General features: G+C 35.6%; 1 protein-coding gene across 1 annotated transcript in view; it reads right to left on the reverse strand.

Moving 5' to 3' along the window:
• Positions 1-13,841, reverse strand: part of PDE10A (phosphodiesterase 10A) — a gene marked incomplete at both ends in the record, with an annotated part of 183,429 nt that overhangs the window by 24,635 nt on the left and 144,953 nt on the right. The window contains 6 exons of the mRNA XM_080341577.1: positions 454-604; positions 3,186-3,269; positions 5,310-5,452; positions 6,905-7,091; positions 7,723-7,815; positions 9,982-10,124. Coding sequence (XP_080197703.1) covers positions 454-604; positions 3,186-3,269; positions 5,310-5,452; positions 6,905-7,091; positions 7,723-7,815; positions 9,982-10,124 — 801 coding nt within the window. The remainder of the gene's footprint in view (positions 1-453; positions 605-3,185; positions 3,270-5,309; positions 5,453-6,904; positions 7,092-7,722; positions 7,816-9,981; positions 10,125-13,841) is intronic.

Raw genomic sequence — 13,841 nt, forward strand, 5'->3', positions numbered from 1 at the left:
AAATATCACCACATTTTATATTTCTCTTATACACTGAACAAAGACTTGATTTCTCCTATCATGTCTCTTTAAAAGAGCCCAACAGTTTTGGCTGAAATTTCTCCAAATTAAACAGCTTTCTCTTCCCTCAGTACAGATCTGACAATTAATTAATTAAAATAAAGACTGTGGTGATAAGCAGATACAGAGAACTTCTAATTGTGGACGTGGACTTGTAGCAAATCTGCTACTGATTCTTCAGTGGGCAGACCCGAAAAATATGAGGGAAACACTAGGATTAAGAATCTGAATAATTCTCCTTCCTTGAGCTTCCTATTCACTTACATTTCTCTGCAGGGACCTCTATATACACTCAGCCCAAGCTGACAGCAAAATTCTGGCACAGAAAATGTACTTCTATGATGGCTGATACTTCTGATGTGGTCTAGTAACCAACAAAATCATCTCACCTACCTCTAGATCAGTGAAAAGCCGCTGGTTGTTCTGCAGTATGGCATACATGCAATGTACAACAGTAACAGCGTGCTTCCAGTTGTGGTAGGGCACACGGCGATAATTCTTCTTTACAGACATAGTAAACCGGCACAGTTTTTCAAGTTCAAAGCTAGAAGGAAATTATTTGGTCAGAGACAAGAAATGAGAATTTACCCTCCTTGCTAGGATTGACTCTCACTACAGATGACTCACTGATTACACGAGCTGTTCAAGTTTTGGCAATGACAGAGGAGCGTGGATGCCTGGCAATGCTCTTAGTTTAATCTGTCAAATTCTGGAACATAAGTCAAGCTACCCAGCTCAGGCAATACAATTGCATAACTTTCCCTGCTCCCAGAAACTTGAAGTGTGGTTTCTTTATATCATTATCTATTCAACCTGACAAATAGTGAAACTCTGTATCTAAAGGACAATTCGAAAACATCATTTGTGATCAAGACAGAAAATTAGGGTTTTTTAAAGCAAATGATACACAAGGAATAATCCTGTTTAAATTAAAATTTCTGTCAAACACCAAATGAAGAAATTATTTTGAATAAAAGAAGCTGAGATGCTCCATATTCACATTGTAAAGATTTTACTTTTTCCAAGACTAAAACTTTTTTTACACTTTGGCCAAATGAACAGAAATACACATTCCAGTACTTCTTCATTTTTCACCAAACAATATTTTGGCAAATAATTGCCAGTCAACCATGAAAATGCCCCAAACCTATAGGATTTATGGGTTATTTGCTAAAGACTTTTTTTTTTTTTTGCTATTGCTATAGACAAGTAAAATGAATTATGATCAAGAGTATTTTCACTAATGTAATAATAGAAAGTAGTAATAAAGTAATTACTATGTTTGGCTTATGTGATCATCAAAAGCATCTCTGAGAGAATACACATCCTGTAGCACCAGAGCCCTTCATAATCTTTAACAGACTTTATCTAACAATGTTCCCTTGAAAGGAAAGCTGAATACTAGATTTGCAGTATATGTGGGCTATGGAAACAAAGCTGAATGGCTCTGATCTAGATGTAAAAATGTAAATATATCTTCTATAGAGTCAGTTACATAGAAAAACATGTCTATGGTTGTGTGCTGAGCGAGGTCATTATTCTTCTTAGCCTTAGTCTGACATTAGTCAAAATGGAGACATACTGTCTTTCAAAAAAAGCTTTATGGTTTCTTTTTTAATTTTAGAGAGTTAAGTCAGACCACTCTAGAACAATAGTTTGAACTACTGTTTAAAATAGTACATCATAATTCAGAATATCACAACAGTCACTTCCATCTACATCCAGTATCAACTCAATGGTTACTACAGGATAGAAAAGCTGTAGCCAAAGGGAAAGCATTATCAATGATATTTCAATGTAGAATACTATTACTTCCTTCACTGCCGTATTTTGTATACTTGATTAAAGCAGTAAAAGATTGTTTCTTCATGAGAGTACAAAATATGTAGTGAGTATCACAGATTTTTCTCCAAAATCCTCCTGGACAGAGCAGTTACACATTATATAGGTGCATACTTAAAGGCACAACCTTACTCCTCAACATATTAAAATCAAATTTTAGTCTTAAAATAGCTCTACTTGTTTTGGAGGGTTGAGAAGTTTTGTTCTACCAGAAAACAGATACAAGTTCAGTCCTAACAGTCTCCTTCAGAAGTACTTTAGTACTTTCCTCACTTTTTATTTTCTTTAACTTTATAAGTGAAAGCTGGGAATCACTTGCAAAATGTCAAGTAAGCATCTACACTTTCCCATGAAAGTTAACACCTTGAAAGAAAGAGACTGGGAGACAGAGAGGGGAAAGAACAGGACCTAGTTGAAAATTTGAACCCCAGTCGTGCATCCACAGCCATTCAGTCAGGAACAGAAACAAGCTAACCATGCTGAGCAGCAGAGAACTGTATTTAGAACAGACCCACTTGTCAGACATGAGAAAGACCCTCAGGTTTCACTGTATGCTCTGAGGGCCTGGAGGTTCATCCAGTTACTTTTATAAGACAAAAGAGTCATCAGCAAATGTTTCCCAAATTTTCCGTCTTTTTACAGGGAGATATTTCTCCTTTCAATTGCCCATCTGTAGATTTCTTCCATAATTCAGAGCAGCTCCCTTCCTATAGCAATGGGATATACTTAGCCAACAGACTACTGATCTTAGTAATGATAATGGCCACTAGGAGAAAGGACAATAAATGAAATATATCATTTGAAAAACATTAATTTCCATAATTAATGCTCAATGATGTCAATAATTCATTTATTTAGCAAGATAAGATTTAACCTTGGGTTCTTTTAACCATAAACTACATTAATTTCAGCAACTGTATATTTGAAAAATCAGTATTCATGGACCTTCTCTCCTTATTTGCCAAGAGTGCCTTTAATATCTTCTCCATCTTCTGTCTGAAAAGCAATTTCATCTCAGAACCAAACAATACTTCTATATATTGGAAGGACAATCATTTGGATGATATCATGAGTTCTCTAACCTGGCTGTTCCCAAATTTCATTAACTGAAGACCAAGAACCTGAAACAAGAAATCCAGTCTGCTTGTTAGAGCTCTGTACATACCCAACACAGTAAATACATTCCAAATAAGACCTTGAAGTAGAAAATAATTATCTCAAAATTTCCTAGTAAATAAACGCTTAAATAGTAGAACTAAAGTAATAAATCATATATGTCATACCTCGCTGTCCCACAGGACTGGTGAACCATGTAGACAAAAATGGCAGGCCAGACACCCTCATATGGGCTGATATCAAAGTGGTATCTAAGAAGAAAATTTAAGCTTAGTAAGGGCAAACAATTTTTCATTCTTACTAAAAGCAAGTGAAAACAACTAGGTAATGTATACTCAACAGCATTCACTTGTTTCTGAATATACATAGAAAATTGACTTTACAGGTTTTATTTTCCAGCAATGTAAGGGAATGTATTTCCACTAAGGTAAATGGAACTATGCTCATAGAATCACAGAATCATTTAGGCTGGAAATGATCATCAAGTCCAACTGTTAGCCATTGGTTAGCCTTTGCCTTTGTTAAGTTAATACAGACATAAATATTTATTTCAGAATCCATTTCTTAAGTAATGTAAAGAGCAATTTGTTCTACACAGATGATGAGAGCTTTATAGGCACTCCTCAAATATTCTAGACTTTGCTCCCATAAACTGTAAAGATGGTGTTTCTAATAGTATATTTACTGTTGGGTTTTTTTTTTCAATAATTTCTGTCACAAATTCTGTGAGACGTGGTCTAATTTTGACAGAAGAAAAACACATTTTAGTGGCTATTAGGAATTAAGCCCAAACTTCAAAAATCAAACATTCAAAACTGCATTTTTATGTTTCATTAGGTGAGGACTTATCTCCCGATAGCAATATTTAGGCCTAATATTAGGGACCCACTCAGTAGAACTGTTGTCCTTTGATTATTGATTAACCCCTCTCCCTGCACCTGCTGTGTTTCAAGTCTTGTATTTACTTTCCATTGAACCCAGCTAAACACTTGTGTGTCCATGGCATACTGAACAGCACAGCAGGTGCACAAGAGCTGAAGGTAGCTGAATTGCTTGGAAAACAGTTAAATGTATTCAGATTGCTCAAACTAAATGATGTTAATATAATTTAGAATGAAACCTGTCATCTTTGCAAGCAAAAGTAATTTCTGCTGAGGAGGTGGCTTATATAATGTCATCTAACAAAGCACAAGAAACTGTATCGCAAAGAATAAGCTTCTATTAGGGTGTAATCCTGGAAGCTGCTAGTACTCTGGCTTTCAAGTAAATCACTTCAGCACGTAATGAACTTTAACTGCAAGCATATGCTTGATAGCATACGTTTGCATGCTTTGCTCGCTCACAGCTACAATACTCAGTGTCTTAACAGGAGTGAGCGAGCTCTGGAGATGAGGTTCACAAAGACAACTTAGATTTTGTGACTCAATGTCACAGAGTTTTGATTTTAGGCACCTGGATAGTAAAGTAGAATTTACTGTCCTGGGATAGAAACAGTGATGAAAAAATCAAGATGAGTCCCAGTGTTAGTATTGAGTGGGAACGGACTGATAAAATATATAGAGAGGTAGATCTTCAGCACACAGTAGTCCCTCAAGAGCTGAAAGTAACTTAATTATTCTGGAGAAGGCCTAAGAGGCTGGATGGGAAGTCCTCCTCCAAATTTAGGCCACAACTCTAACCTCTAGCAGCTGAGATTCATAACTTGGAATTCTTTCCAGAAATTTACAGATCTGTATCCATTTTCCCCTCCTTCAGGAAACACAGATGCACAAAATACGCACATGAAAAACTCAAACTTCAACCCCGGACCCCTAAAACCTTAACTAAAAAACACACAATCAAAAAAATCCCAGGAATGACCTGAATTCTAAAATATATATTCTAAAACATATACAAGGGGATGTGATAAAGCATGTGGTCTTAACTACTGATGTTCCAGCTCAGTCTCCTCTCTGCCTCTGAGCTGTTGGTGACTTGGGACTATCAGAAAGCTAGCTCATATCTACAATCCTTAGATATAAACCAATGCTTCAAGAAACTACTGTAGCTGCTTATGCCTGAGGAAAATGCTACCATTCTGATTAGGTATTATTTCACATTTTTGACAGATAAATTTTCATTAAGTATAATTAAGTATGAGAAAGCCAGAGATAAACCCCAACAATCTTGAGGTGGTTCAATAATAAAAGTGTTTCCTACAAAACCCTCTACTACACCTAGGGAAAAAACTCCACATTTTTTTCACAGACTGATACGAGATACAGCTGTTGCTATATGAGATAAATACTTACAGTTCAATTTCTTTATAAATCTGTGGAGGCAGTGTACAGTGCATGAGGTTTTGCCACTCTTCTGCTGTACAGACACTGTGGTAGGATAGCTTTTCCATCGTTACGCGGTAAATACACTCTGAATGACGGATTCTGTGGTACATCTGAAAAAGGGAAGTCATTCACCAACGCGAAATTTTTAAAGAAGGAAAAAACATTTCTTTCTTGTATTCAAATGCTTATTCTTAAAATACAAAGCTGCAAAAACATTAGTGTTTTTGGCTGCTCAACTTCACATATTAGAAAAGCGACAGATTATATGAAATTTAGTACATCTGGAAAACTGGGCCTCCTATCACATCATTCTGCATCTATTCACTTACATAAAGGTCTAAAGTCCACCTGATTTTTCACTGCATCTGAACTCTCCCAAGAAAAAGAATCAAAGTTCAGGAATTAGAAACAGAGCTCAGTCCCTTTAAATATGCTAACAGAAAGAAAACTGATAACAAAGCACAATTCATATTTTGCCCCACTGCACGAATTCAGCTACTAATCGGTACAAATAGATGCTGCCTATGAAGAGTAAAAAGTACATGAGATATTTATCATACCTATATTACTACGCAATAACTGTGAAAAACAACTACAGTTAACTATTGAGAAGTTCAGACAACTATTGCAGACATGACACTGTTTGTAAATAAGCGGGGACACAACACCACTGGTAAAGATAATTTTTCTGAAGCAGTATGCCTGGGATGGTAACATTCACCATCTAGAAAGAGTGAACCCCCACACAACTGAGTGATTGCACAGCCCCAAGTTCCATTTATATGCAGGCCTTACTACTTGTCTTGAGTCATGTGGAACACATTTCAGTAATTGTTAGTAAAATTTGCCACCCCAGTATATCAACTGCACAATGCTGCTAAAATGGCTTAATGTTAATCACCAGGCTTAAGTGGCATTGTACTGTATATTACCTCCCATGAATATGACTCGCTATTTTTGCATTACATTTTTATTGCATTTATTGCATTTTTATACTTATATAGTAAAAATCATTAAATTGCTTATGCTTCCTATGGGAATAGTAACTTTTGCAATGATAAAGGTTTGGAAACAAAAATAGCTACCCACTCTTATCTAGAAGCATGGATACTTATTAGTGTATAGTGCAGCATATAAATGTAGAAATAGGTATTTTTGAATAGTCAGCATACAGAATCGAGATAATACATAACATCTCCATCCCTCCGTTAAATTTGTAAAACATATGATCTGCATTTATCAAAGTAAATAAGAATCATATTTCTAACCAAAAAGACAAGACAGACAGGTATCATTCACATCTCAGAGCTTGCTCTCTCAGTTTAACTACATTAAATTGATGTATCCAGAGTACAATTATTTCAGAAAGCATCAAATGAATCTCTGTCATCCTCATAAAATATAATTATTCAACAAAGAATTCAATCATTCCCACTTCCTAGTTAATTCAATGAAGCAGATTTATGAATCATTTTAATAATCTGGAACATCAAAATCCTTAAGTAGGATTCTAAGTCTTCCCATTGTAACCAAGAGCTTACAAAACTGTAAATAAAACTTACGTTAGCACAGTGTAAGGCTAAAGCACAAAAGACTGCAAACATTTTAAAGTTGTTCTCATCAGTTTTAGAGAAGGCACTTCCACTTATTTTGTTCACCATCTGCACAACACCTATTACACTTCCTCGGCTCACAATAGGCATGCACAGGATATTTCTGGTTGTGTAGCCTGTGTAGAGGTCTACTTCTCTGAAAAGCCAGAAAAGAGAGAGGAAAAAATGAAAAAAAAGTTAATATTATTAATTAATATTGATTCTCAGAAATGTTAATGCACAATATACTAAATAGTTTTAAGGCAGATGTAATTAGTACCTGCAAGAAGTTTGCCTCCAAAGTTCTCAAATACTTCCATCTACTGGGTCATATCAGAAAGAACTTTTTAATACTTTAATCTTAATTTGCAAGATAAAGAGTTAATATTTCTTCAAACATACTATCAGTTCATTCATAAAATTAAAGAATGCATTTGGGTACTTAGGCATGCTATTTGTTAGTGAGCTTTTTCTTCCTCCCCTGAAACCAATCATATTGCAGGAAGGCTAATAAAAGAAAATCAGCAACAACCTAACCAACTGGGCAAAGTTCAGTAACAGGAAAAATAACTAAATTTTTCTCCATTATATTTGATAAAAATAATACTTTTTTTTTTTTTTGTATCTTTAATATATCTCTGATGGCTAAAGCTTTTATACAGAGATCTATAGGTCTCTTGTCTCCTCATCAGAGGATCACAGCTCCATGAATGCATCCTAATATGAAATTGTAAATTTAAGTAAAAGGTTTGGTGAGTTATCTTCCTATCTCATGAATAACATCCTACCTATTAAAGCGTGGATCTGCATAGGCATCAGGGATGTTAAGAACTTCTCCTGTTCTTGCCACTTGACCAGCTATTCCTTTTTCTATAGAAAATCTGCAGGAAATAAAAATGTGTGTTAGCCGCAGTATGAACTATCTGAGAAAACATTTTTCCAGTGGAGTCTGTTTCGGGCATGGTAATGGATATTTGTTCACAACCAGTGTCATTTTGATGCTTTTAGGAAAAAAAAAAATCTTACAAGACAATAACTGGTAGCAAATAATAAAATATTAAAAAAGCACGTATTAATAGGTATAAATTGTATAACTACATAGCTTAATACAAAATATGCAATAATATGACCATTTTAGCAACAAAAATTCAAAGTCTTTGATAACCTTGGAAGTTATGCCTAATAAACATGACATTTGTATAGAACCTGAGACTCATGTTTCCCTTTACAAAGCTACTGATTTTATAATTCCTTTTACATATTAGTTGTTTCTTTAGACACATCATATGCAATATGGAGCTTGTTTCTTCTGGGGGGCAGAGAAATTTGGTAGAATAAACTTTGGAAAAAGACCAGTGGAAATTTCAAAGCTAAACATTAAATTCATTTGTCATGTACACATCAGAATAACTAGCTTGTTTAATCTCATGACATGCCAACAATGCCATGCTACTAACTGCATCCCACAAGAAACTTAGACACAACAAATATTGTGCAGTTGAATAAAAAAAAAAAAAAAATCATCTTAAAGTCTGTCCTGTGAGGGAATAAATATAAATTGTTTGACATAAACCAGTTATGACATACAAGCACAGAAAAATTTGTGGAGAATACTAAGTAGAAAGAATCACATGTGGAATGCTTTCAAATCTAAATGTACCCAGGTAGTATCCTGTCCCCATCGAAGTCAGTGAAAGATCTGACAGGATTTCACCCTGCACACCTGATTTTAAGGTAGTTTCTTCTGCTGCTTCTCATGATATGTACATCACACCAACTTAAACCTCCTTCCCAATGACTGACTCAGTGTCACTTTCTTACAGATATTTAAGTTGTGCTTCTCTTTCAGTATACAGAATCCATGAAATGGCTCACACCCTTGCACTCAGAGTCAACATTTCAATAATTTTCATATAGAAAAGATAGAAAGATATAAGCACGAAAAAGAATTATCAAGGAGTATGAAAGTGTATGTTAAGCAGGCCACCTTCTTTAATTTACAGCACCTCCTTGCATGTCAGTACATAAATGGCACTGATTTTGACTCCTTCCATCCACATTCCACTCACGCAATGTAGTAAGTGGGAGTAAGTTTTTCTAAAAGAGTCTAAGTGAAGACATGAATCACATGAATCTCATCCTGGTTCAGAACTTTAAAAGTATAAGGAAGAAATAAAAAAAAAAAAAAAGAAAATCTATCCTGAATATTTCAACAAAACATTAGAGCAGGATATTTAGTCATACATTTCTTTCTTTTTAAGAAGCTGCAGGTTCAAAACCTTTGTGTCTTTGAAAAATCTCAATTTGTATCTATTAAGGATTCATAATTTTTGAAAAGTGAAAAATGTTATATTTACTTTTTTGATTTGCCTCTTTCATTTAAAAAGTGCATGTGTGTAAAAACGATATACTTGTGACATAAAGCAGAAATACATAGAATCCTAAGAATTCATTAGAAGTCCATACACATTTTCAAATTCACCACTTCAAGCATACTTCAGAATCACAACTATTCAAAAGTTTGAAAGTACTCTAAATTCACATGAGAAAAAGTAAAATTAAATTACTGGACTTGAATTGTTCAGAACCAACGATGTGTTCTTACTAGATTCTACATATGCCTAATCCATATGTAAGGAGTACAAATTGTGATTTCCTTGCTTTGGATGCGCTTGAATCGCAGAGTTCTAGTTCCTCTTGGGAAACAAAGTCCCATACTGGCAGACTATGGATTAGGTGCACCTTTACCTGCACCTTTACCTACCTCAGAACACCTCTGTTTTATTCCCAACATGATTTCCAAAAGGACCGCCTCCGGAAGACGGCATTTCCAGGAGTGACGTTATAGCTTCAGAGACGTTGTTTCGATGGCACTGCAATGTCATTCCCAGAAGTACTACCTTCTGGAGGCGGGTCCTGGTGGGAATGATATCACAGTATGACAAGTATTGTCAGGGTACCTGCAGATAGGCACAGAGACTGGGTAATAAAATGCCTGCACATCTGTAGTTATAAGGAAACTGCATTCTTCTGTGAGCTGCTCTTACCTTATTTCTTTGGTCTTCTTGAAGACAGGTTTCCCATCATTTTCTTCTCCGCTATCAAAAAGGTCTGAATACAGCTCTTTATTTTTGTGGTCAACCTGGAAGAGTGCACACCTATCTGCATTCACCAGGTTTTTTGCATATATCTATAGGGGAAAAAAAAAAAAAAAAATTAGAGTTAATGATCATGAGATAGGTTTTTACCAGAAAAAAATGACTGAAGATAATCTAAGTCTCTAGAAGATAAAAATTTTGAGAAATTATCCAGTATGAAAATCTGTTTGAAGGAACAACCACCCTTACAGTAATCTTTTAGGATACAATTCAAAATGCAAGTGCGTCTTTTATTCAATGGGTGGGAGTTTTTTTTCCTTTTTTTTTCACTTGTTTTGGTTGGTTGGTTGTGGGTTTTTGGGTTTTTGTGGTGGTTTTTTTTGTTGTTTTTTTTTTAATTAGAATGTTTTTCTCTTTGAGAAATGTGGGATTATCTTTCAAGGCTTGAATGTGTGCTAAAAGAAATAAGGCTTTCCTACTACACTGTTTTTCAAGTACAAGGAATGCTTTTCAAAATGGTACGTTTTCTCACCCTATGTTTAAATATTACGCACCTTAACTTGATTTTGAATAGATAGGATATAGCAAGACCTAAGAAGATGTTTGGTTTTTTATCTTTAACTTCAATGCAAATATATTTGTATTGAATATCCAGCAAAGAAAGACATAACAGTGAGGCTAGTGTTTGTTTCTAAAAAAGCTACATGTGCCTGTAGTACATAACAATGAACAAACATGGAAGATGAGATACATCATTATGGATTGCCCTATCCAGCCACACAGGAAGTGTCTGTGCCTTCCTGATGCAAGGGACAGTCCTTGCACAAAAACTGTAACTTAGTTCTACATGAGCTAACCAAAGCCCACAAGGTACCATCCATAGTCAAAAAAGTACCACAGTACAGCAATAGTCTAGCATGGTATCTATCATACTTTGAACTAGCTGGTTTTATCTTAGCAAAACTGTCACCCAGCACTGATTGTCAGAACAGAATCTTGTCCCAGGAACACTAGAGAAATGTTTCTCAGACATACAATGGACTTTCTGATAACAAGAGGGAAGAGTGAACCACAGTTCAACAAGGATCGCTGTATTAACTTAAGATGCCATATAGTCAGGTTTCAAGAACGTGCTCTATCTACTTCAGATAAGCTTCCTATGTTTCTTCTTGGCTCAGAAAGTATAGTAGAGTGCATGGTAGAGCATGATCTGAGGTGAGTCTTGCTCAACCTTTTAAAATTGTGTATAATACCTATCTAGTCATTCAGCCACAGAAAGAGGCTGACTACATCTTGGTATACAGTGCATGCAGGTGAGGTATCTAAGAATTCTCAAGATTTCCATGTAAATGAATTAACTTCCCCCTCTTATCTCCTGTCTTTCAAAAATAAAATTAAAAAACCCCACTAAAATATTTCATTTCATGTTAATGCAAATAGACAAAAGTTAGACCTTCACAGAAAAAAAAAAACCCCACAACTTACGAGATGATAAAATCATTAGACATTAGGCTTTTATCTTGTGCCATATGAGCTGTGTAATGGGAGCTCCACAGAAATCATAGAATGTCCTCAGTTGGAAAGAACTCACAAGGTTCATCAAGTCCAACTCCTGTCCCTGCATATGACAACCCCACAGTTCACACCATGTGTCTGAGGGCATTGTCAAGTCTCTTCTTGAACACTGTCAGGCTTGGGGCCGCGACACCTCCCTGGGGAGCCTGTGCCTGTGCTCCACCATCCTCTGGGTGAAGAACCTTTTCCTAATGTCCAACCTAGACCTCCCCTGGCACGTATTTCTGTCGTTCCCTTGGGTCCTATCATCAGCCACCAGAGAGAAGAGCACCTGCCCCTCCTCCTCCCCTTGCGAGGAAGCTGTAGACCATGATGAGGTCTCCTCTCAGTCTCCTCCAGGCTGAACAAAACAAGTGACTTCAGCCGTTCCTCATATGGCTTCCTCTCCAAACCCTTCATCAACTTCATGGACCTCTGCTGGACACTTTTTATATCCTTTTTGTAGAGTGGCACCCAGAAGTGCACACAGTACTTCAGGTGAGGCTGCATCAGTGCAGAGTAGAGCAGGACAATCCACCTAGACCAACTGAAAGAATCTGTGCTGGAAAGACTGCGTTGCTTTCTTCTCCATTTATGCCATCAGAGCAGTAGAAAGTTGGGGAGACTGAAAGCTAAGAGGTACTTTTTAAAAAATATTTCCATTTAGGGCATTAAGAAGTTTAAAGTTCTCAACTACTCACACCATTTATTCCTTTTCTCAAAACAGAGTGAATATTAACTGTGCAAAAAAGGACAAGGGGTCCAGCAAATGCTTCTCTACACTTACTCAGAAACTATCAAATTTCTTTATAAAATCAACAGCACAGTGTTGATTTTACACAATTAAACTTCTGTGTTCTAATGCACATGACTCAAGATCTTAACTTGGTCATGACTCATGCTTTTCAAAAGTAACTGCCTAAACACTGCTTAATTGAGAGAAATAGTTAATGGAATGAGAAAGTCTTACTTCTCTAAAGCCCTAGCTCAAATTAGTAGCTGAAGAGGAACACCAGTACAAAAGGTATGTTTTGCATTGTCAACAGAAAGGCCAGGGTAGGTTGCTTGTAACTACTCAAGCATACTGCTAAGAAAATTTGTAAGACAACTTGAACTTCTGCTTCCCCTCCGTGCATTTATACCCCAAATCACCCTTATACCACTAACTTTGCTGAGGGATATTAATGAAAATAAAAATTATTAGAATGCTAAAATCCCTGTACTTTATTTTTATAGGAACAAATCAAACTTAAAGTGCAATTACCAAAGGATGACATAGTGAGGTGAAACTGAGTGTCACTCTTTTCTCACTGGGAGACAAAAATAAACTACATAATGATAAAATCACACTCCCATAAAATGGCAATAAATGTGCAAAGATGCAATTCAATTAATTGGCCTAAGAAACAGCCAACTGCTCCAGCTTACAAAGGAAGCTGAGTATGAAACATCTACGCAGGTTATAATGCAGAATCATGATGCAGCCAAGTGCTAGAAAAGAACATGAGTGAGTTAAGCGTATTTTACTGCCAATTGTGTTTTTCACCAGACCTCTATTCACAGGGAAGAATAGGGAAGAATATCAACATTTGTTATAAATGCCATATGTTATGTTACACCAGTTCTTTTAAATATTAAGCTATTTTTAAGCAGTTTATTTAAATTGGAAAAGTCAATATTCAGAAATGTGTCCTATGTGCAGAATTCTTGACTGTTTATTAACTAGAACAAGACAAACACTGCAGAATATTTTCCATTATTAATTCAAGTTTCTAAATAAACCCACGGTTATATTGTTTGAATACTAAATGTATTGTTTTTGAATACTTTAGCTAAGAATATCACTTCAAAGATTAGGGTAAGTATTGGAGTACTCTTAGACAGTAACTTTTTGAATATGCAAATTGAAGCAATACTATCACAGACCTGATCAAGATTTACATTCAGGAAAAAGAACTGCAGTATTTGATGGATATGTTTAAAGCTAAAAACATAATTCATATTTCAAACACTCAAGATATGCTATGAACAACCAGTCCATTGGTATTTGTAAACACTATTCAGGAAATAATTCTGAATTCAAAAGAGATTAAAAAAATTATAATCCATTTCTCAACTACTTAAATTCATTGATTAAACATAGTCTTAGATATTTCAGCGGCCTTGGCTTTAGTGGGTTTTATAAAATATTGACTGTCACTCTAGTTATGGGTGTAAATACTTTTGTAAAGCAAAATGGATGTCATTTCTTGCAC

Source organism: Nesoenas mayeri (genome assembly GCF_963082525.1).
Source record: "Nesoenas mayeri genome assembly, chromosome: 3".
Lineage (NCBI taxonomy): Eukaryota > Metazoa > Chordata > Aves > Columbiformes > Columbidae > Nesoenas > Nesoenas mayeri.